General features: G+C 42.8%; 2 protein-coding genes across 5 annotated transcripts; one reads left to right on the forward strand and one right to left on the reverse strand.

The window, feature by feature from the left end:
* Positions 1–4,666: 4,666 nt before the first annotated feature.
* Positions 4,667–18,772, forward strand: LOC109513956 (zinc finger protein 710-like). 4 transcript variants are annotated; one of them, XM_019866713.1, is made up of 6 exons: positions 11,105–12,004; positions 13,752–15,320; positions 15,996–16,187; positions 16,279–16,449; positions 16,913–17,107; positions 18,636–18,772. In XM_019866713.1, exons 1-5 carry the CDS (start codon positions 11,960–11,962, stop codon positions 17,093–17,095), a joined length of 2,160 nt encoding a protein of 719 aa, XP_019722272.1. In that variant the 5' UTR covers positions 11,105–11,959; the 3' UTR covers positions 17,096–17,107; positions 18,636–18,772. The 4 variants fall into 4 exon arrangements, with proteins under 4 accessions (XP_019722275.1, XP_019722272.1, XP_019722273.1 ...); XM_019866716.1 differs by lacking the exon at positions 11,105–12,004 and adding an exon at positions 4,667–4,887 and having other exon boundaries at positions 16,913–18,769; XM_019866714.1 differs by having other exon boundaries at positions 16,279–16,450; positions 16,917–18,769.
* A 694-nt stretch (positions 18,773–19,466) lies between these two features.
* Positions 19,467–23,225, reverse strand: tmed3 (transmembrane p24 trafficking protein 3). The gene is made up of 3 exons (XM_019866702.1): positions 23,009–23,225; positions 21,649–21,894; positions 19,467–21,151 (listed from the first exon to the last, which is right to left on the reverse strand). Exons 1-3 carry the CDS (start codon positions 23,153–23,155, stop codon positions 20,918–20,920), a joined length of 627 nt encoding a protein of 208 aa, XP_019722261.1. The 5' UTR covers positions 23,156–23,225; the 3' UTR covers positions 19,467–20,917.
* Positions 23,226–23,513: the final 288 nt, after the last annotated feature.

The raw sequence follows: 23,513 nt of genomic DNA on the forward strand, positions 1-23,513 counted from the left end.
CATAATCATTAGCCAAGGCCAAACAACCTTAATTCAAGGCAGCACCAAATGATACACCATATTTTTAACTATCTTTTGCATATGCATGCATTTTGCTCTTGAATTTCAAGTATCACTGAGAAATTAAAGAAATAAACTTAGACTGCGTTAACCGAAGTAGGTGCTCTAGTTTCGTGCCAAGTCAAAGTATTTTGTAAATCTGCACGGGGGCAGGCTAGATAGGGTTTTGGTATTTTCACAGACGCACGCTGCTTGACGCAGTTAAAAATGGACATTTTTGCGCTGTTGTGGGCGTGAAAACAATCGGCTCGCTTCACAGCCAATCGAGGGGGCTCCTCTCAACACCTTTAAAAATGAATGCACCACAGGGGCAATCCTTCACCTGGTGTTAAAAAAAGGACAAACCATGACAAGTATAACTGACAAACCAGTTGTTTTGTTACATCGTATAACGTGGAAAACACAAAGAGGCAATGCCTGAAAAAGTGCAAGCAAAGTGGAAGATAACTGGATGAAGGTGTGTCACATCCGTTCGTTGCCAGTCAGACCAACTGTGGTAGTTAAAAAGTAAAGTACTGTCCATAAAAGTCCTCATGAAGACGTGCTGTTCTGGAACTCGTTAACCTTCCGGTTGGGAAGAAGACCCTGTGGCTCAAGACAAACTGTGCCAGCGTTTTTACTTTCTGAAATTGAATGTGACACCTCTGTTGAAACCTCAATCGATTTAACATTGCACTCACAACTATCTTTGGACACGTGTATCGTCAACTCACATGCATGACTCTTCTACGAGGTGGCGTCTCCAATTCTATGAATCATGTTTTCCTCATCATCAGATCGTATTAGCTATGATATAAGCAGACTGAACCAATTTTAACATATGAAATTGAATTTCTGCTCATGTGTGAGCTACCATGCACAGCTGCACAGGAACGTGCATGCTGACAGACAAAAAAAAACTTTTTTTTTTCTTGGAATGAGTATTTTATGCAATTGCTTGCTGAATTGTCTGGGGATATATTTTGAATGTGAACGTGAACTTGAGCTGCCCCAACACGCCCAGCATGTACGTCTCAGCGAAGCACTGCGAGCTGTCGAGAGTGCCATGAGCTCATGCTGTTACGCCCAATCAAAACACACTGTGGATCCAACAGGAAAACTGTGTCGTATGGACAAACACCGTTTAAGCCTCAGTTGCATGTTCCGTCCTATATTATGTGGATACTAATTGATGTGGGTAATTAAAGAAAACCCCATTACTGTAGTTAACACAATTTGGAGTGACCCTTCATGTTGACAATTGACGAAAAAGAGGATATAAGGATAACGGCGTGAGATTAAAAAAAAAAAGTCAATTTATTATTTATAGTTATAGTTGCTCACTATATTTGCTATTTGGAACTAATGAGACATGATAGGCACAAGAGAGCAAAGTCTTAGCGAAGTAGTAGTATTAGAAGTATTCTAGGCACGCATGTGCTCATAAATCAGCTATGTGTGTGATTTTTTTTTTTTTTTTTAAATAGAAAAGTCAACTTGATGACCCAATACCTCTATGCGAGCCGAAAGGCCTTCTGCTAATTCTTCCCTCGTCTTCCTCTCTCATAGTCTGTTTCTCATTGAGTGTTATGCAACCTGGTTCTTTTCCCCACAACCAGATGTCGAAGGCGCAGTGGCCGGGCTCATCTCACTTGGACGGACAACCCAATATTTACTGGTATAGTCCATCGTCTCTGAAGTGGGGTACTCAAATTCCATTTTTAACAACCTAACCTATTTTTAAAATGTGCATGACCCCACGTGACGAGGAAGAAATGGACATACATCGGCTGCTCCGATAATGCATGCCTAACTTATGATGACCAAAACTGTACACCGCAGACATACCTGTGTGTCCACCGAAAATCACCAGTCTTCTCCCACAAAGAAGATGCGGTTGTAGTACCAAGACTTTCCTGTGCGAGGCAGCATGGCAAAACAGGAAAAACAATGTGAATGAGTTTTAAGAGAAGAAGAAATTGAAGACGCTAGGCTAACTATAAAATTGTATGGTATGTTAACCACATTGCAGTTGAAATCTCTTCTTTCGCCATATTTTTATTGTGACGAAGACCTATGAGAAACATTTCCAATCAACACAACCAGCAAGCTCCCTAACTTGTTTGAAAATCAAGTAACTGTAAAAACGGCTTTGGTAGCAAAAAAAAAAAAATAAAAAAAAGCTGCAATATTTCAATATTTTTATTTAAGACATCAAAAAGTGAAAGTTGATGCACAAATTTTGCTTTCGTGGGCCACAAAAAAAAATATATATATATATATAAAAAAATAAAAATAATAAAGTGATGTGGCAGGCATCTGGCATTCTTACCTTGCAGACTTTGATTGGAAGGAAGGATTAAATGGTCATGTTCGGAATTATTATCTGCGCGAGCACCGCTCCCTGTAAGTGAAGAAACGTGGATTAGCTGTCAGACGAGACAAAGAAAAATCAATTTATTTGTCTACTTGTGGTTATTTGTGCATGAAAGGCTTGAGAAGATGGGCAAGCAGGGTCTTGCGGCCCAGAAGAAATACTTAAAAAACGGCAGGTAGAAAGTTTATTTTCAAAAATCTGAATTTCAGACTTGGTCATCTGGTAGGACTAGTGGTTAGTACATCTGCATTACAGTTCTGAGGTTTGGGCTTTGAATGTCCGCCGGAATTTTCACAACATCTTCATGGTCTCTCTGGATTTGTGTGGGTTTTCTTCAGGTTCTCCAGCTTCCACCCACATTCCAAAAACATGTACGTTAGGTTCATTGAAGACTTAACAGTGAGAGTCAGTAAGCGGTGCGAAGGAATGCAACAACGGGAGAGGTTAAAAAACAAACCACCAACAAGGCCTTTGCTAAAGATTTGAACATATGGTCCAAAAATAACTACAACTGCTAACAATACAGGATAAAGCTTTTGTGCTGTGTTGTCTTCGTGTGGTTATAGACAGTGTATGTAATCCTGTTTAATGTACTGTAATTTTATTGTGTGTCGCTTTCCTGTTGTTAATTATCTGTTTATCTGTTGTATATTGTGATATGTGTGAGGGATTTTCGTCTAGTCTCTTACTGTTCATATGTACGGTATTCCTTGAAATTTTATTTTCATGCTTTTAGGGAACTACAGATGAAAAATTGCCTTCCAGTTGATTCTGGGTTTTTAAAACCATGTTTCATTGTGCGTTTTGTGAAACTGTATTCTCCCCTTTCATATCAACCAATCTCATCTAATCTAAACTTTGAATGTAATCATTAACGGTTGTTTCTGTTCACATTGTAAGATCGTAAGACTTTTTGGACACAAAATAGCAGTCGTGTGAATGTCTTAACGTGTGAGCAACTGACTAGCTCCACATTGTACTCCACCCGACTCAGGGCTATCATCCAAGGCCTCTCTTTCTCTCATAATTGTGCACATTTTTTCTTGTTTATTCTCCTACTAGCAATCCAAAATAAATATGCCGATGACCATCTTTCCTGAAGGTGAACCCAGTGACCACAATAATGTTGGATTCACTGCTGAGATTCTGAACAACGATTAGCCCCCAAACTCTCAGCGTTTAATAGGGACACTATCGTTCATCATCAGTCGAAATATAATGAAGGGATGAGATGTTTAAAGAGGCTTGTGGACATGAACTTGAGGCACCGTTGGTCAGAGTTAAACGCGGGGTGTTGATGCCCTCTAGTGTTAGATTTGGTAGGACATGATCCAAGGTAAATCCATCCATCCATCAATCAATTATCCGAGCAGATTATCCTCACGAGGGTCGCGGGCATGCTGAAGCCTATCCCACCAAGTACTGCAATAATTATTTCATGATTTGATCATGAGGTGGTGTGATAAAGACAACAACGAAATTAGTCTGTAATGTGTGGTGTTGGTTGCATGTTGTCCCAGTGTTTGCGTGAGTTTTCTCCGGGTACTCCAGCTTCCTCCTACATTGCAAACAAATGCATGCTAGAATCATTTAAGGCTCTATATTTGTCAATAAGTGCGTGAAAGGTTGGTTTTCTATCAACGGTGAGGTGGAGAAAATTTGAGACTTTGATGAATGTGTTTTTCATTAACAAACAAATTAACAGTCTCAGGTTTTGTGGTGAATGAAAACATTTGAGCTTGCGTGAAGTGGGAACTTCACCGCAATGAGGGGTCAATGAATGGAGCTTCTTCTTCGTTCTGCTTGACACTGGCTTGGGTGCTACCAGTCACTTTTGGGCACTTGACATTAGACGTTTATGTTAGGATCCTGGAACAGGCACAATGTGTGACAATGTAGTCCAATATTTAGCATGACGTGGAACAGATGTATGATTCCTTAATAGAAAATACTTCCTGTAATAATATGGAGACTGGGCATCAATCCAACTCCAAAAGGAGAAATAACGCCATCTTGTGGAATATCCCAATATGCCACAAGTGACGTCAAATCGTAAACATCATAAACGTAACACAGTCGTTCATGAATCATTCAGTAGATCGCTAGATGTATACGTATATTACTAATATAAAAACACATTAACGCCTATGTGAGTTTTATACTACAATACAGTGTGATAGTGTGAGAGATAATTAAAAAAAATATTATTAGATCTGCGGATTCTGTTAGGGACTACAAAGGCGGTCGAAAAATGTCACTTAGTGGCGAGGATATTGATTTACAGGCGAGAAAGGAGGAAGCCCTCTTGTTTATTCATCACGTCAGCTCCTCTCCCCTCCCCTCCTCCTCCTTTCCTCCCTCCCTCCCGCTTCACACAACGGCCGCCGTCCGTCGTTCCAATCGCTTCTTCTTCGTTCCGCTCAAAAACAACCTCCAGTCTCGTCGCCACCATAAACCCCTTTTGGAACCAGGTGAGCAGCCAGGCTTACGTGCTCCGTCCCCCTCCTCCCCCGGATTTAAAAGCGTGGTGTTCGGTTGAAAAAGTGTTTGCTCGGACTGCTTCAACGGTAACTTGGTTCGATTCCCCGCTCGGGGGCTGACCAGTCATCTCTTCCGCAGTCGCTTCTTTATGTTTTGTGCCCCAAACAAGCGGCGTAGCTGAACTGCAATCGGCCAAATATCGTTTGGATTGCATTTTTGTTGTACTTGTGTATGTTGTGCCGTGCCATAATCTGACTGAGACGAGTGAGACAGTGGAGTGTACGAGCCGCATGCTGGAGCAGGAGCCGGGGCTACCAGGCCACATTAGCCCGACTTTGCCCATCCCTGCCTCGCAACATGGGGATGCCTCACACACAGGCCCTGTCTTGTGCTGCACCAACTTGATGCTCAGCTTGCTTTTCTCTTGTTGTATGATATTAGATGAATAATTTAAAAGTACACGATCGTGCTTTTCGGTCACTATGGCTTGAAGACACTGGCTTGGGAGGTAGCAGTGACTTTTGGGCACTTGACATTAGACTTTTATGTTAGGATCCTGGAACAGGCACAAACAGTGACAATATAGTCCAATATTTAGCATGAAGTGGATGTGTGTTGCATCTTAAAGGAAAGACATATTGTCTCTATTCACCTGCAAAGTGCAAGTGGGTCGGTCCTCTGTTTACTGTACATTCATCACATTTGTGGTCTGGAGGTCCCAAACTACTTTGTGCAGGAGATAAGTTACTCATCACGCAAAACAAGAAGACTTGCCCAGTACCACTGCACTTATCACATTAGCGTGGGGTAGTTATCAACTACAAATTGTTTTGGCTAGCTCCGAAGTTGGGTAATGCCTTACTAACTAGAAGGTGCTGTACGAGCCTTCAAACTAGTTTTGCCGGGTTACTGGGAAAAAAACAAAAAAACGCTGCATTGTACATATCAGTCTGAATGAACTACAGTGCGAACAACCAACCAACGGTCTCCTGTATTTCTCACTTAGTTAGGAGAAATTCAAACAGGAGACTGCTGCAGTAAAGAGACTGTGGAGTAAAATACTACAGCATTCAGCATGTGCACACTGTATACTAACATTAGCATTTGTGTTTATTTCATCTTTTTTTTTTTCACGAAACGTTATCAGCTCATATGTGTCGTAATACTTGACTTCTCAAATTGGGGCCTAAAGTAGTGTTAGCTTTTTATTTTTTTAATTGGTTTGGGTGAATGTATCGACCAACCTATTATGTAGAACAACAACTTTGCCTTCTAAATTTGTGTGTTCATCCATGCGAGTATTTCAAGGCATGAGAAGATCCAGAAGTTGCCACCCGGGGTTATGCTATTTACAGTATTAGGGGTACGCATGTAAATGATTTTTAAGACATCAAAATTTGATAGAGACCACGCACATCACATAATTGGCATGTGTCTTCTTATGGTGTGTGATGTCCTCAAGATGAGAGAAAAAAATGCTCCTAACCGACCGCACAAAACGGGACAATGGCTCAGGATAATCTTTAGAGACATCTGACAAACGGGCCTAAGCTGATTTAACAGAAATGAGGAAAAATGCGGCCTGATTATCAGTATTTGTGCACCTTGCTTAAGATGTTTAGTGCTGTGCTTGTAACCAAGTGGCTACTGCTAAACACAAGTACACTGTTCCTTCCTCTTCCTGTCCATCTATGAGTCATGGATGGTGATATTAAAATGTCAGTCTGGTATCAACACAGAGCTATTCCTTTTTGCTGCACATTTTTTACTTGTTGCCAAAGTGACCCATTTTGGATGCCACTTGGACTTTCATCCTCTCTATCAGTGCTCAAAGCGGGTGGGGAGGGTGCAGACGTGGGGTGCAGGGCGCCTGCCACCATCGCCATCACTGGAACCAGTGGTTAGGAAGCTTGCATTTCACTGCCCCCATCAAGTGTTTTTTTGTTTGTTTGTTTTTTAGTTTGCCAGGCAGTTTGATGCTTTTGTTTTCATAGTGTTCACCTCCAAACTCATTCAAGTGGCTGCAGCTCTGGTTTTGAGTGTCCACAATGCTGCAACACAGTCGAGGCTGATGATAACAGTACGCTGTTTGATGGATGCTGGCTAAAGATTAATTAACTGGCTTCGATATTAAAAGTGATGCACGGCCTTGTCAAGGTGTAACATCAGCACCGTTTCCACAGAGTGGCACAAGAACAGCACATTTCCTTCACCAATTATTATTGGGGAAAAAAAAGAATTGAGTTTTAATGAAACTGGAAATGTTCTGAACTCATGCTTCTATGCAGTCCAGGATTGAGTCGAATAATGCATCCCAGACGGGTTCTGCCATAGCGTGGATGTAGCTGACCGCTGGTTGTGCTTGAATTAACAGTGTTTTATTGTTAAGTCTCAGTGAGTCTATTAGATTGCTATCTGTTCCAATGATGGCATGATGCTTAAGGTCCAGCGGTGATAAACAGTTCAAAAAATTAGAATTTTATTTTAATATTGGTAACATACAGAAAACGACCGTGACAAAACATCCACATGAATAAATACTACTTGCAAACAATTCTTTTTTTTTCTTTAACCAGCTCGTTCTTTATCATTGTGTGGGAATGTAGCCATGCTAAGAGGTTGAGAATAGCTCGTGATGGTGTCAGCACATTGCAGTGCTATGCTCTGCTGCAGGCAGGGTTAAAAAAAAAAAAAAAGACAGAGGCTGATGAATTTGGAAGCAGAGAAGCCTAATGTGACGGTCTGTGTCTTCCAACCAAGCTGAGCACCCTCTACTATTTAATGAGTGCTAGGGAAGCCCTTAAAGTGAAATAAAGGCTAAAGCATACACCTTTAAACATAATTGCCTCATTATTAAAAGGAATAAATGTAGGGAAATCCACTAACAATTGAGTTTCATTTCAGCTTTGCTTCTCAGGATACCTCACTGAATTGTAATGTTTTTTGTTGTTTGTTTTTTTACGTGACTTTTTTTTGGTTGGCGACACGTGTCACGTTATGACAATTAAAATCAAAGCTGAGTAGAAGACCAATTACACAGCGAGCAGATAAACTGCTACTATCACTTAACCAATCAACCAATCAGTGTCCTAAACCAGTAAAATTCTAATAATCAAACTGCCAGATTAAAAGCTACACAATGGTCAACAAACAGGTCAAGGACCATGGTCCTAGCAGGTTAAACAAGAAGCTTACCAGCAGTTGAGTGGAACGGTTTTACAAGCCCAAACAGCAGGCTGCTAACAAGCTAAGGAGCAACCTAATAACAAGTCAAGCAACCAGCTTTGAAGCTCACCAATAGTAAGATAACAGGATCACCAACCTGCTAAAATTACCCAGACAGTGAATAAGTTAACCAGACTAAATTGGCAAACCAACCAGCTATGAATTTACTTGCTAAGCAGTAAGTGAACAGGCTACCTACCAACAGACTCAGAAGGCAACCAGCTAACAGGCTAAGGAGGAGCTAAGTCAAAAGTAAAAAGTCAGCTTTGACAATAAAGCTGATTTTTGACTTTTTTCACAGGCTACGTACCAACAGTCTCAGAAGGCAACCGGCAGCCAGCTAACAGGCTAAGGAGAGGCCTGCTAAAAACTTATTCAGTAGCTCTGAAGCTTACCATCTTAACCAGCGGTGTCCAAACTCGGTCCTCAAGAGCCGCTGTCCTGCCTGTCAGAAAACGCCTAATTCAAATAATCAGCATCGTTCTAATGCTGCTTCAGAGCTGGCTGATGAGCTGACCATCTGAATCAGGTGCGTTGCAGCAGAGAGAGCTGGAAAACAGGCAGGACAGTGGCCCTCCAGGTCTGGAGCTGGATATGCCTGATCTTAACTGTCAGCAAGATAGCCCATAATTTTAATGGCTTTGTCAACATTTCCATAAATCTAAAACATTACTGGGGTTGCCTGCGATAGTTCACTTGCGTAAAACGTTACTGTTAATGCCAATTCTTGGTTGTCATGTAGCATGCAGTGTCTGGATTAGACTGTCCAATGACAAAACCTTATTCAGTATTTTTAGCCTCTGTTCACCCTGCTTGCCTGGCCCACTTTGTGCCCTCTTCAATGTAATTTTAGGTTGAGTGTGTGTGTGTCTGTGTATTTGCACGCGTGTGCAAGTGTGAGAACATGCATTGTACCTAACAGTTTGTTACTCTCCCACCCCTTTCCATTGCTCTTTTCTGTCACACTGCCTTTTTTTTTTCAATCATCCATTGCATCACTGGTAACATTGACTTGGGCTGGGTCCATTTTGCTTGTTTTCAATGACACCTGCTCAGACATTAGTGAAATTTGCTTCAGGTTGAGTTTCCAACTTGATGTAGTTGGATAGAAAGATGACCAATTGTAATTGGTGGCTCAATGTTTGTTTTGTTTGTTTTTTTGTGGGAAAGTGATGACTGATTACTTTTGCCATCTATGCGGTGTGTGTTAGCAAGATAGCACACAAAATACATTTTGTGGCGAGAACAACACATTTCATTTTGGATCTAGAGCAAGGTAAAAAAAAAATGGTGAGCATAGTCTTGATCTCTTTTTTTTTGCTTGGCAGTTGGCCACTTTGTAATGAGCATTACTGCCACCACCAGGACTGGAATGTAACAGTACATTATTAAAGTTGTGAATTTTTTTAAAGTCCTATCACGAGCTGTTGAAGGAAGCCAAAACATTGTTTTTGTAGCACAATGTAGTGTTTTTAGCATAACATGTTTGCTGTTTTTACAGTGTGTGCTTCTCATACTGTAACAGCAGGTTTTGTTGCAGTGAGCCGCAGTCAGGATACAAAATGTTAAAATAGCGTAGCGTGTGTGTATGGTAGCATTAGTGTGTGGTAATATATAAAAACTATGGTAATAGTTTGCGTATGGTAAACTGTGACAGTTTACCATATAACGTCACAGTTTACCATATAACCAGACAATTGTTTTGCTCTTTGTTGGACCTCTTAGATTGTGCCAGTGTAGCTAATGCGTCCATTGAAGGTGTTTGAACACATGGCAACGAATGGCACTCCAGCCTGGTGGTGACAGGTGACACATGCTTAATTGTGATGTGTGTTGAAAAAAAAGAACAAACACCCAAACCAACCCCCCCCCCCCTTCACTGCAGCCATGTTTTTGTGAGTGAGGCTTTGCTTTGTTTTCTCTCTCTCTCTCTCTCTCTCTCTCTCTCTCTCTCTCTCGCTCTCTCTCTCTCATCTTGCTTTCTCTCTGTCGCACACGTTTTGCACCCTCTTCCTCTTTTTTTACTCTCCCCCCTGTTTTTGACGCCCTTCTTTCATTTCTCCCTTCCTCTCTCGCTCCATTTCCATCATGTCACCCTTCTCTCCAACACTACTCTTCTTCTCCAATCTCCCACCCTCCCTCCTTCCTTTTTGATTTTTTTTCTCCTTCCTCTCCATCCTCCCTTCCCCCACTGCCGCCTCTCTCTCTCTCTCTCTCTCTCTCTCTCTCTCTCTCTCTCTCTCTCTCTCTCTCTCTCTCTCTCTCTCTCTCTCTCTCTCTCCCTCCCTCCTCCCAGCCCTGTTCTCTTTATCTCCTCCCCCTTCAATCCCTCTTTCATTCCGTGCAGTCATCTGTTCTCTTCCCCTGCTTCCGCTATTGTGCCCCCATTTTGTCCTCTGCAGCCTTCCTCTCTTCTCTCTCTTTCCTCCATGTTCTCTCTATCCTGTTGTTTGTTGCATTGACACCCCCTCCCCCACCGCAATGTGTGATATTCAAAATACAAACTTGGATGAATAAATAGATTCGGACACATTGCTAAACAGTTTTGTGCATATCTGTCTCCTTATTTAACCCTCTGTGGTAAAATCTGCCTGCCGTTTGCGCATGCACTCAACAAGTGTCGAGAGCAAAATCCAAATGGAACCTTGATGAGAATCAGGGTTTATCCATTGCGTAGCCCGATTTTGAGCCAACACACATGGGTGTCACGACCACGATGACCAAAGACTGGCAAGTCCGAATTTTTGTTCGTCTTGCCGCGTAGTGCAACGTGCCATGTTGTCCTTCGATTATTTCTTCGCTCTTGCCCATAGGAAGACAGTGGCCTCCTACTTATGACAGGAGAGACTGGACTTGGTGCCCATAATCACAATGTGGCGTACAGCAGGACTCAAGGCTAACTTTTGCACCCGTAGCACTGGCGGCATCAACTGAAAAAGTAGCTTGAAGCCCAACTGAAAAAGTTGGTTGTACCACTACAGCCTGCAGTTTCGCATAATGCAAAGGTTGACAATGACTGAAGATATATCTGCAAAATATTTTAGTGTAAGGACAACTTGATTTGCAACAATAGTTAGGAAATGCCCGATTATATTTGAATGCACCTCACGTTTTAGTGAAAGCGAGAGGTGTCAATGTTTAAACGAGCGATCGCTTCATACAAGACAATAGTTTGAAACCCAAGCGGCCATAAAATGTATTGTGTTTTTCAACAGTAGTACCGAACGGTATTTATAATTCCACATGCACCACTGACAAGAGACACGTTTGAAGCCTTTTGCTGTGGTCCAGGTCCATTCACTGGCAGGATAAACACAAACCTCTCGGCCTACATTTGGCACTATTGAGCAGTTTTAACACATTTTTCTTTTGTCTCTGCGTTATTTGGCTGACAGTTGATCATGAATTCGGTGTGATGGCAGGAGTCTTCCCTTTCGTTATTGTTTTTCTTTTTTTTTTCGACGACATCCTGCTCCCCCTCCTCCCGGTCTCTTCCTTTCCTCTCCCTCTGTCTTTTCCCTCTCTGCTTCATCCTTCATTTGCTCTTCCACATGTCAGTCACCTGACAGCGTCTCCTGCTCTCCTATTTTTCGGCGCCCTCCCAACACATTCCCACACTGATACATGATGGACGCTGGCAATACAGAAAATGCACCTCTGCGAGTTTCTTGGGGCTCCAGTCTTACTTCTGTTTTGTTTTGTTTTTTTTAAACATGGGCGGCTCGTTTGTTTGGCTGGGATGAAGGGAGGCAGGCCGACACAGGTCCTGCCTCCCATTTGCCTTGGCGTGTAAATAGCGAGCGAGCCTCATCTCACTCGGTACGCTCGCTCTCAAGGATGAGATCCTTAAAGCACCTGAAGTCTCACAGCAGAAGGATTGTGGTGAGTTTACAGTGGCTTCATTAATGGCTGCTTTTCTTTACTGAGGTGCTTTCAAAGTTTGTTCCAATTGGTCCTCAAGCAGGGCTTTCTTTCAATCTGCTTGTCGTTTGTTTTTTTTTTTTTTTTTGGTTTTTTTGTCTTTAGCCTCCTCCCGCTTCCCTTATCACTCCCTACATATCTTTCTCCCTCCTGTGGCATGAATCTCATCCTCCTCTCTTCCCTCACACTCTCTGCCCTTCCCCCTTCGCTCTCCTTATCTCTCTTCCTCTCTACCTTTCCCCTCCGTCTGCTTTCATCATTCCTCTCCATCTATTTTGTCGTCATCTTTTTGTTACATTTTTTTCATTGTTTTTATCTTCATCTCCCTTCCTTCCCACATATGCTGTTTGTTGATTCGTGTAGCTCAGTGGGTCATCTAATCCCCTCTCAACACACACACTAAACACATTGCAAGCAGACTGGATCAGGGATGGCGTCTCAGTTGGAAGATTGGCTGGTTTAAGTAGTAGTGTCTATATATGGAGGCTGTCATCTCATGTATTGGTGCTCGAACAAATATCTACTATATGCATGTCTTCATTACTATCGTTTACCTGAATGAGCCCCAGGTTGTTTTCCTCCCTGCCAAGTGCAAAAATTGTGATCGGAAAACTAGAGCAAACCTTCTTCCTGTTTACATCCTTGCAACCAATAGAGGAGGGCGATATGGACAATATAATCACACTATTCGTCATACTGATTAATTATGATCCAGGGGGGGTCATTGTTTTAAGACCAAGCTCTATTCCCGTGACATCAAACATTAGCCATCCATCCTTCCATTTTCTAAAGTGCTTTGCACGAAGTTGTATGGAAGATTGAGCCGATCCCAGCTGACTTTAGGCAAGAGGTGGGGTACACCCTGTACTGATTGCCAGTCAGTCACAGGGCAAATGTGGACAGGTGGTAAGATTATTCACACTTGCATTCAAAACCCTTGCAGAAAATATTTTATTTTCCCCTGAGTAACTTTTCAAGTACCTAGAAATTGCATTTTCAATTTCCGTAACTTTAACAGTTTTTTGATGACCGTACAAACCCTATGAATGAATTTAGTCAGTCACCTTAGTTGATTGAAATCGTCTTCTAATCTGGAATGTGCATCTTTACTAAGTGAGGGGGAACCAGTAAGAGGGGTTGGGGGTGGGGGGATCTATGCTTGAATGGGATGTTGGGCAGTTTTTCAGCTCACACTTTCAAAGTGGAAGGTGAGTGGGGATTTATTCCACAGCACATGAGGAAGTTCCTGCTCATTCTTTTTTTATCCCCAAGCACTGCAAATTCATCACAAGTATTATGCTGAAAAAATATCAATGTTGTCATTGGTAATTAGTTGATACCAACTCAATTTCCGTCACATTAGTGTCAACTTAACAAAAACATCTGAAGTCATGCCAGTTTGAATTCATCTGTTGAGCGTGCCCGGAGCTTGACTGGCAAACAGTCTAGTTTTTAATTTGCCTTTTTTAATTAAACTGGGACAGGCAACAGCTCCCTGCAACCCTGAACAGGATCGGTGAAGTCGAAAATGGATGGATGTGTGCATCCTTGTGTGTGAAAAGCGCATAAAACAATGAAATGAAAAACCGTAACACAAAAAGAACAATTCCTTACCTTGCATACTGGAAGCGGCGCAAACTACTTCATTGCACATTGTTCGTAACCACGAGACTGTCATGACTGAGCAGCTGTGTCTGTGTGATTACAGGAGGAGGCGAGCCGGCGCCTGGGTAGATGTGAGCCCAAGGTAATGGCCAGGCTGATGGACACAGGCACACAAACGGATCCAGTGGTTGTGCTGTCCTTGGCCCAGGCTGCCGTGCTTGGTCTCATCTCCCAGAATGAAGTCTTCGGCGCAACCATCGCACCCAACGGCTTCTACACCGGTGAGCCCAAGGAGTCACCCGCGCCACCAGTAGACGGAGTGGACTACGAGTACGCGGACCAGCTTATCGGCGCCAACGGAGATTACCTCGGGGAAAATTTGGCGGAGGACGGACAGATGCAACCCAGCTGCAGTCAGAGAAGGTGGCAGCAGGGGCCACCTCAGCACCCTGACGTGAAAATGGTGGTCCCCGATCGCCACGCCCTCCAAGGTGGTGACGGCACCGTGTCTCACATCAAAGGGGAAGTGGTGAACTCTGTCTTGACCTCGTGCGTCCACATGCTTAACAATATGGCTCCCAGAGGGGGTTTGGTTCAAGTGGACCCGGCCACCCTGAGAGGAACAAACAAGAACTGTTCCGAGTGTGAGCGGGAGGTATCCAACCAGCAGCAAGCCGGCACCCACGTGCACCCGACTCCTCCCACGCAAGTGGCCCACGGAGGAGCGGAGCACAGAGGACTGCAGGGCCAGCGCCCCCTGGGAGGCCACGGCCGAGGCGTCCGCGAGGGTGAGGAGGAGGTCGCTCACCAGGGCAACAACATGATGAAGCCCAACCAGCAAGATGAAGCCATCAGCAGCTACTTCCAAACAAGCGAAGTGGGCAGCTACGACTCGGGGGAAATGGCCATGGGGGCCGAGTATGAAGACGGCAGCCAAAACATGATGTGGACAGACGGGAGTGGCGGCGGTGGAGGTGGGCAGCCTCAAGCTCCGCAGCCCCCCAGGCGACACGGTGGCCGCAGAGTGGACCGCCTGGACATCAACATCCAGATCGACGAGTCGTACTGCGTGGACGTGGGCGATGGCCTGAAGCGCTGGAAGTGCCGCATGTGCGACAAGTCGTACACGTCAAAGTACAACCTGGTCACGCACATCTTGGGTCACAACGGCATCAAGCCGCACGCGTGCCCGCACTGCGGCAAGCTCTTCAAGCAGCCTAGCCACCTCCAGACTCACCTGCTGACGCACCAGGGCACACGGCCTCACAAGTGCACCGTGTGCAAGAAGGGCTTCACGCAGACCAGTCACCTGAAGCGCCACATGCTGCAGCACACCGACGTCAAGCCGTACAGCTGCCGCTTCTGCCGCCGCGGCTTCGCCTACCCCAGCGAACTGCGGGCACACGAGGTCAAGCACGAGCGCGGCCGTTGCCACGTATGCTCGCAGTGCGGCCTGGAGTTCCCCACCTACGCCCACCTCAAACGCCACCAGACCAGCCACCAGGGGCCCCACACCTTCCAGTGCACGGAGTGCAACAAGTCCTTTGCCTACCGCAGTCAGCTCCAGAACCACCTACTGAAGCACCAGAGCCCCAGACCTTACACCTGCTCCCAGTGTGGCTTGGAGTTTGTGCAGCTGCACCACCTACGCCAGCACTCGCTCACCCATAAGGTAACGACCAACCAAGGCTCACCTGTTTTCATAGTATGGTCATGTGACGTTCGCTAGCTGAGCCCTTCTACACCGTGATGTCATTTTCAGGCGACAGCAAGTGGTAAAATGGCCGCCCGCTGAGATCACGGACTTACAGTATATACGGTTGGACTAACAACCGTATTTACTCTTAAGTACAACATACTGTCCTCCCTTCCAATTTAGACTGGGTTTTGGCGCCACCTTGTGGCATTTTAGGCATTTCCATTTGGGCACAAACAATGTGAATTGGTGAGGTTTTCAGGGAAATACCGAGGCTAGATTCCTCAGGAAGAGAAAAATAGGCTGGTGCTAATGCTGGGTTCACTGTATCCTTCCTTCGCTTCATACACCCTTTCCTCTCTTCTTTGCTTCCTTCCTTATTTCATTTCTTTCAAATATCCTTATTTCCTTCAGTCCTTTCTTTCATACCACCCTGTTCTTCATTCCTTCAGTCTTCCTTGCTTCTTTATTTTTTCCTTCTTTTTATTTCGTTTCACTCAAGCTTAAATAGTTATTTTAAAGTGTGGACCTAAAAATAGCCCACCCTGCTTTTTGAAGTTAGAATGGAGGAGTCAACCACAATGTGACTTTGTATTGTCTATGTACCGGCTCGTTGATATTATACCCCTAAATTTTTCTGGGCTTTTGCAGGGCATGAAAGGACACAAGTGCGAAGTGTGCTCACGTGAGTTCACGCTGTCGGCCAACCTGAAGAGACACATGCTGATCCACAACAGCGTGAGACCCTTCCAATGTCACGTGTGCTTCAAGAGCTTCATTCAGAAGCAGACGCTGAAGACCCACATGATCGTCCACCTGCCCGTCAAACCCTTCAAATGCAAGGCCAGTATCTGGCCGGTGGGGTGACAGATGTCGTAGTTCAGTAACGTACCTCATGAAGTCATCTTTGTATTTTTTTGTGCTTTGTTTGCAGGTGTGTGGCAAGTCTTTCAACAGAATGTACAACCTGCTGGGCCACATGCATCTGCACGCTGGCAGTAAACCTTTCAAGTGTCCCTACTGCACCAGCAAGTTCAATCTGAAGGGTAACCTAAGCAGGCACATGAAGGTCAAGCACGGCATGGATGTGTCACCTGAAGGACAAGGTGAGCGACACGTACGGGGTTCAACTGACTAGTCCATGGCTCAAGTTTACTTTGCTGTCATCGACGGTTTGAGATGAGCGCAATGAAGCCAGATGCTAATGCTAGCCCTCTGCCGGCGGTGACGCTCGCTCCCATGGAAGGCAAAGCCAATGCATGTGCCTAGAAAATCACCTGTAGCTTGCTCATTTCTCAAATGCATTTCATGGGGTTCATACAGGCCAAAATTCCGAGACATCATGATTTCCAAATGTCCGTGATGTCGAGTAGAACGCTGAAACCCGCTCTAAAAACTGGACTTAACTTGCACGTTTGGAAAATTATTGGTGACGACAGCGGTGTGGGCGGATTTTAGTGGTATTCTAAGTGCTGATTCTATGTTTTTCAAAATATTCCATAAAGCGGGCAACCATTTGTTATGTTGCCAATCAAAATGTGTTGTTGTTTTTTCCCCCTCTCTATTACGCAGTACTTCCTGAAATGGAGAGCCAGGCAGAGTATGAAGACCAGAACTTCAGCTTCACATCAGGCGACAACATGGACAATAATGGCTCGCAAAACCTCACCAAGCTGACCACAGCCAACATGGACGACATGGAGGAGTACTACAACTTTGGCAAAGACACCAGCACCTACACCACACCCTGAGTGGACAAAAGGGTGCGCGTGCGCTTGCGCGTGTGTGTGTGTGAATGGCTGGGGTGTAGTGGCCGAGGTTTAATAATGACTTTGACTTTGAGCTGCTCATTTTTGGGACGCCACTGACTCAAACCTTGTCTGTTGTGTGTGGATTTGTTACAAAAAAAAGAAAAAATAAACAGCAACAAAAAAAGTTCCACATCCATCAGTAACATTCGATGTGATTCATGTCATGCACAAGCAACCCTCATTGTCTGGACTGAAACGGTTATGTACTCACGCCATATACCGGTAGTAGATGTTTAATACATAGTCAACACTTATTCTTATGTGTGAATGCACTTACTTAACATTACGGTTCTTATGCGCACTTCTGTCGACGCAATTCTGCCTCAACCTTCAACAAGTAGTTGTAGGCACTGAAAGAACCTAATCAGGTAAATTTACCACACCCAAACGATACTTGGACCTCTGCAAAGTACTAGTCATAGTCTTCTTTCCGCGCTGGAACCTTCCCCGCTCCTTTCTAAATATTTTAGTTCCTTTCCTGCAGTCCAAATTTGCCCCTTTCATTTTACCACATTTTTTCCTCTTTTGTTAGAGCTTCCACTCTCATACCTTTGAGAGGTCCAGGAATCGTTGTTGTGTCGGGACCGAAGTGAAGTACTTTCAGCACCTTGTTTTTTCCCCTTTTATACACCAATCAGATCTCCACCCCAAAAAGTAAATATGCAGGTGAGAGTGACATGAATATTCTAACCTTTTATTTGTTTTGTTTTCTTAACTTTTTCACTAATAGAGCAAACATCACATGAAGTTTTTGTGAAGCAAGTTTGTTTCTGTTAGAAAGAAGGTGGTGTTCATTGAGCTGGAGGAAATGAGATTGTAAAAAGCTCCGGCAATATGATTTCCTGTACTGTAAATTTCGTTCAAACTGCGGTTTGGAGCCATTCCGGGAGGGGGTCTGTTTTCAACAGACTTGTTTTTTGTTTTTTTTTAACTTTTAGTTCCAGCAGAAACATATTTCATTGAAAAAGCTCCTAAAATGTGGATTGTGTACATGTTTAAAAAAAATGTTGGTTAAAAGTGGACTGAGGAAAGTCTTGCTTATACTGTATTGACGATTCTGTTGTGGGGAGGTGGGCTCCCCCTGTCCTGCCATGCAGGTCAGTCAGCTTTGATATGCACACTAAACCACAACAGTAGACTAGGTCAGTGTTTCCCAACCTTGATTGAGCCAAGGCACACCTTTTACATTTGAGAAATCTCATGACACGGCACCAATCAAAAATTTTGTAAAACATATTAATACTGAAATAACGATGTTGTCTCAATGTTGTTACAAATTTACTTACCCAGATCTAATTTAGTAGCCGAAAGGCCTGATGTATTCTATTGTATAAATGGGACGGTTGGATACACGGTGTATTGTTCCTTCCGACATCTAATTAATGCAAGAGCAGTTCATTGTTCTGCTTGTCACTATATGTCACTGGCATAGATAGATTTATTTGTAATTAATAAATAATTTTCTGACAACTTGCTGCAGCTCCCCTGATGATGTCTCAAGGCACAGGAGTGTGCCATGCCACTGTGGTTGGGAATCACTGGACTAGTTAATGAAGAATTGAAACATCATGGGAACTGACTATGGATTATTTAATAAAATAAATTTTAAAAAAACTAGTTGAAATGACTTGTCTTTCTGTCCTTCCTATATGTTGGCCTTTATTTTTGGAGGATTTGTATAAGTAATGACTTCCACTATACAGCCCTTGATAAAATCAGATCTGCTCTCCGTGCGTACTCAAGAGATGCAAGTCAGGTTCATTTAAAAAGACACTTAAAAATGAGTGAAAATTTGTCGGTCTCTTTATGCTGTCATTTTCACAAAACAATTAGGGCCACCCTGGAAAGTAGTGGTGCTCCAATCAATCGGCACCTACTGTGATCGTGGAAAGTACGTGATCGGCTTTGCCGATCTCTAAATGGCTAAAAGTTGCATTGTGTGCCCTGGCCTGGTCTCCTGGGTGACTTTTTGAGGAAAGTATATATCCTGACCTCACGTTTCGTTTTGTCAATCACTCTGTCCGCTGTCCACTCTCATCGCTTTTTTGGCAACGTGAGATGCAGAAAAACAATGCAGCCTTTTTGTTGAACATGAATCAGATTTTTATTAATGAGAACTTTCAGCAAGTTTACGTTTACTAACATGGAGACAATTGTTCATTTGAAATATTTCTATTTAACAGATTCCCTTGTGTAACATTAGTGATTAAGAATTTTTAGAAGAGGTAGGAAACCAAGACTGCTTGTATTCTCTATATGCAAAAAAGGAAAAGGTACCAACATACAGTAAAATAAAACTTCTAGAAAATGATAAAAACAATGCAGAAATGTTAATTTCAAAATTTGTAACAACTTTTCCCATATAAATTAGGATGAACACGGACAGTTATCGGTTTCTACTTGAGTCTCCTTTTCAGCGCTGAACTAGCCATGTGGCATAGAGGTCAGATGCCTGGAGGGCTGGCGTCTTGTGGGCCCAATGCAACGCTATTTCATAATTTTCCTCCATTTTCTCTACAAAGGTTCAGCCCACAACTGAGAGGGAACAGCCCATTAATTAATCCATTTATGATATAGACAGCAAACTGAACCGCTGTACATCAGTGGCTGTGCTATGTCGTTGCCAATGATGGTTAGGATTCATGTCTGAATACAATTTTTCGAAGAATCGATCTTTAGACTAGAACTTTTGATTCACACATTATCAATTAAATCCATTATTTTCATATTGTAGCTAGCAAACAACGTGGATGAGAACTCAGTTTATCATACCATCCACAGTCATGAAATAAAATGCACACATACCCAGAACCTTGCTCAAAATACAAGCAGGAATGCATATCCAGAACCTTACTCAACACATCAATTATACACGCAGAAACAAACCTAAAAGCGGTGTTTAGAATTGGGAAGATTTTTTTTTGTTTGTTTTTGTGTCACTGTGCTTTTTAGATACAGTTTGAATGAATGGGTCAATAATACAAAACTGTCATTGGCTGTTAGCCAATTACAAATAAAAGGACATTATCTCATAAATTCAGACAAACAAAATGTTGCTTTTTCCTTAGGCTTGATCCTGCTGAACGTGCTTTTGTACACGTGCAAGCCTGGTCTAAGCCAAAACACTAGGGCCGATTTTTTTATGCCACTCCACCCCTCCTTATATTAGCTGACCGTTGACGAAGTTACATACCATTAAGTCAGTTGGTTCGTTCCGAATTGTCGTATGAATAAGTACAGTGCTGTGAAATAGTATTTGCCCCTTCCAGATTTCTGTGTTCTTTGCATAATTATCACATACAAAGGTTTCAGTTCATCAAACAAATTTTAGGGTATTGCCTGTGAAATTCAACTCAGCTTTCCCAAAACTGTCGTCAGTCAGTTACTTTGTGACTTGACAAGAGGGGGGCAACTTACTTTTTCACATAGGAACAGGCAGGTTTTGATTTTTTTTTTTGTGCTTAAATGAATTAAATTGGCATTTAGAAAGTGCATTTTGTATTTCCTTGACATGTCTCTGCGATATTAACATTGGTTCGATGAACTGAAATCTTTGAGTGTGATAAATATGCAAAGTACACGGAAATCAGGAAGGGGGTAAATACGTTTTCAGGGCACTGTAAAGGACAATAAATCGTCTCTCTATCTGCAAGCATCTAATTTAAAGCAAGTCTGAGTGGTATCTCTTTCCAGCAAAAACATTTTTTTGTAAAACATTGAGGAAAAAATGCTGAACTCCTGGTGCAATGGAGGAAACGTGTTCTAAGTTGGGACGGCCACCGGGCCTTTTTTCTCACTGAAAAAGCTCTTGAGCAACATGACTTGACCCACAGCGATGACAAACAGCAGGACCGTTTCGCTGAGGGACCAGAGAGTGACATTGCTGTGGATGTGGTCTGCCCTGATGCGGTCATGCGCTTCCCTGAGCCGGTACCAGGTCTGCGACTCCGATACCACCTTCAGGATTTCATGGATGGACACGCATGTTGATTCCAACTGTGAAGACAAAAAAAAAAAAAAAAAAATTACAAAAACATTTACATTGTTATGATGATGACCATTTTCATGGGGATGCTGCACAATTGATTTAACAATGACATGTTCAAGAAACATTTTGTTTTCGAACTATATTTGGTTAACATAATGGAATTGTGAAGTATTATTACTCAGTATCATTACCAGTGCTTCAATTACAGTCCACTCCATAAGTATTGCAAAAGCTTAATCCCTATGTTTGTTGTGTATTTTCGACATTTGGGTTTCAGATTGAGGAAGATGGATGAAACAAAAGTTCTGAATATGTACATCTAGATGTGTTAAACAACTCAGTACAGAGCAATTTTAGTTTGAAGCCACCCCCTTTTCAAGTGAGCAAAGGTATTGGAACAGACCATTGCATTGTTCATTTTTCCAGGCCTTTACTGAAGCCTCTTTCAGCTCATTTGTTTCTGGGGGTTTAGCCCTTCAGTATCCCCTTCAGGAGACTGTCTTACCTGAGTTAGCGCTGTGGCTCTGGTCATGCTGGGAAGGAGAAGATTCTCGTCACCGTGCCGGAAATCCAGATATACGTATTTGTGTGAAAAGGTGGAAAATTTGTTGCTGAAGCAGGCCCTATAGACACCCTTCATGGTGGTGGTGTGCGAGAAGCTGCCGTATTGCTTCTTCTCGTCGTTGTACAAGATGTTATCGTTAGCATCCGCCACAAAACAGTTCACGTCATAGTTGCCTCCTGATATCACCTTTTCAAAAGAAGAAAACAGAAGCCATTATGAGTGACCATTGCATAATGTGTACAAAGGCGTCAGGCTACAGTATAACCAACAAAGTTTTGATGTTAGCATGTAATAAACTATTTACTTAGGAACTGGTTTTCATTTGTTTGTTTAAAATGTGTTTTTCATTCAAATGTTCACAGTCTTTATTAATGCGTTAGGTTAGTTCAGTGGTTCTTAACCTGGGTTCGATCGAAACCTAGGGGTTCCATTGAATCAGTCTCAGGGGTTCGACGGAGCCTCTGCCATGAAGATTAAGGCACACCCGACGCAACATGTCAACGAGTTATGACACACCCTCTTGGCATCAGTGGCTGGTTCATTTTGTGCAGTTAAATAAAATTTATACTTACGTCTTGAAATTTTATTGAGGTTTTTTTTTCAGTTTTTAAAAAATGCGTTTTTTAATGTCTTGAATGTATTAAAAAAAAATCACATTTTTATTTTTCACTAATGAAAGGATCGGTGAATGTGCATATGAACTGGTTGGGTTCGGTACCTCTAACAAGGTTAAGAACCACTGGGTTAGGTTAGTGATTTGACGATGGCAAAACATGCACTAAAAGCAAGACAAGCTTAGTTACCACCCACAGAATATATTTATGGCCTACAAATCCAAATATGTCCCGTAATTGTGACTTTACTGCGGTTTTAGCTTTTTCTACGGCAATGCATGGTTGGTTACCCAGCACAAGAAGGGACACTCATTTACCACCTATTTGTTTTTTAATAACTTTTTATGGTATTTAATTGTTTTTCATACAAATATTGAATATAATTATGACTACCGTACTTAACGTGTTCCGACTTACATACACATTCGTTACGTTGGTCGCTCCGTCGTAAAAACCAAGTACCACTGTATTGATCCTATCAGTTAGGTTCAACCAGCTTGACAGCTGTCCAGATAACAATCTCACAAAACTATGGAAACAAGTTTGGTCAAGTTTTTGTATTAAAGTCCAACCTAAATCCATGCATATACAGTGATGAGTGCATAAAATATAACAAAAAGTGGAGCTGAAACACAGCTTTAGCACGCTAAACAGTTCGTGATTTAGATCCAGTTTTCAAGACTTACTTGGTAATCTAAATCAAACTTGTCACCATTCTCCATCTCTTCGTAGAAGCATAGTTCATCGTTATCGGGGAGCTCAAACGTGAACTCGGTGGCGAACACCACGAAAACGTGGAAGAGCAGACAGCCCAGCGATACCAGCTGTTGCATTGTCACAGTAACAAGCGACGCATGAACTTCGCGATTATTCACAGCAACCACTTGACGGTTAACCGTGACGTGGCACGGAGGCTCAACTCTTCCGGGTTACGATATACAACTTTTTACAAATATTTCTCTTTAGTGAAATAGTGATTCAAAGTAATATTTACACATTAAATAGGATGTTTAAATAATATATATCGTGAATAATAAAGTTAGGTTTAAACCGGAAAAGGAAATAAAGCTAAATAAATAAAAGGACAGTCAAAGCACCGCGGGGAGTATTTTTCCTCCGTGTCCCATTTCAGCTTCACTAGACTGCTCTTAACATGTAAAAATGAAACAAAAAAACGGACTAGGGTTTTTA

The sequence above is a fragment of the Hippocampus comes genome, unplaced genomic scaffold, assembly GCF_001891065.2.
Source record: "Hippocampus comes isolate QL1 unplaced genomic scaffold, H_comes_QL1_v1.1 scaffold82, whole genome shotgun sequence".
NCBI classification, from domain to species: domain Eukaryota; kingdom Metazoa; phylum Chordata; class Actinopteri; order Syngnathiformes; family Syngnathidae; genus Hippocampus; species Hippocampus comes.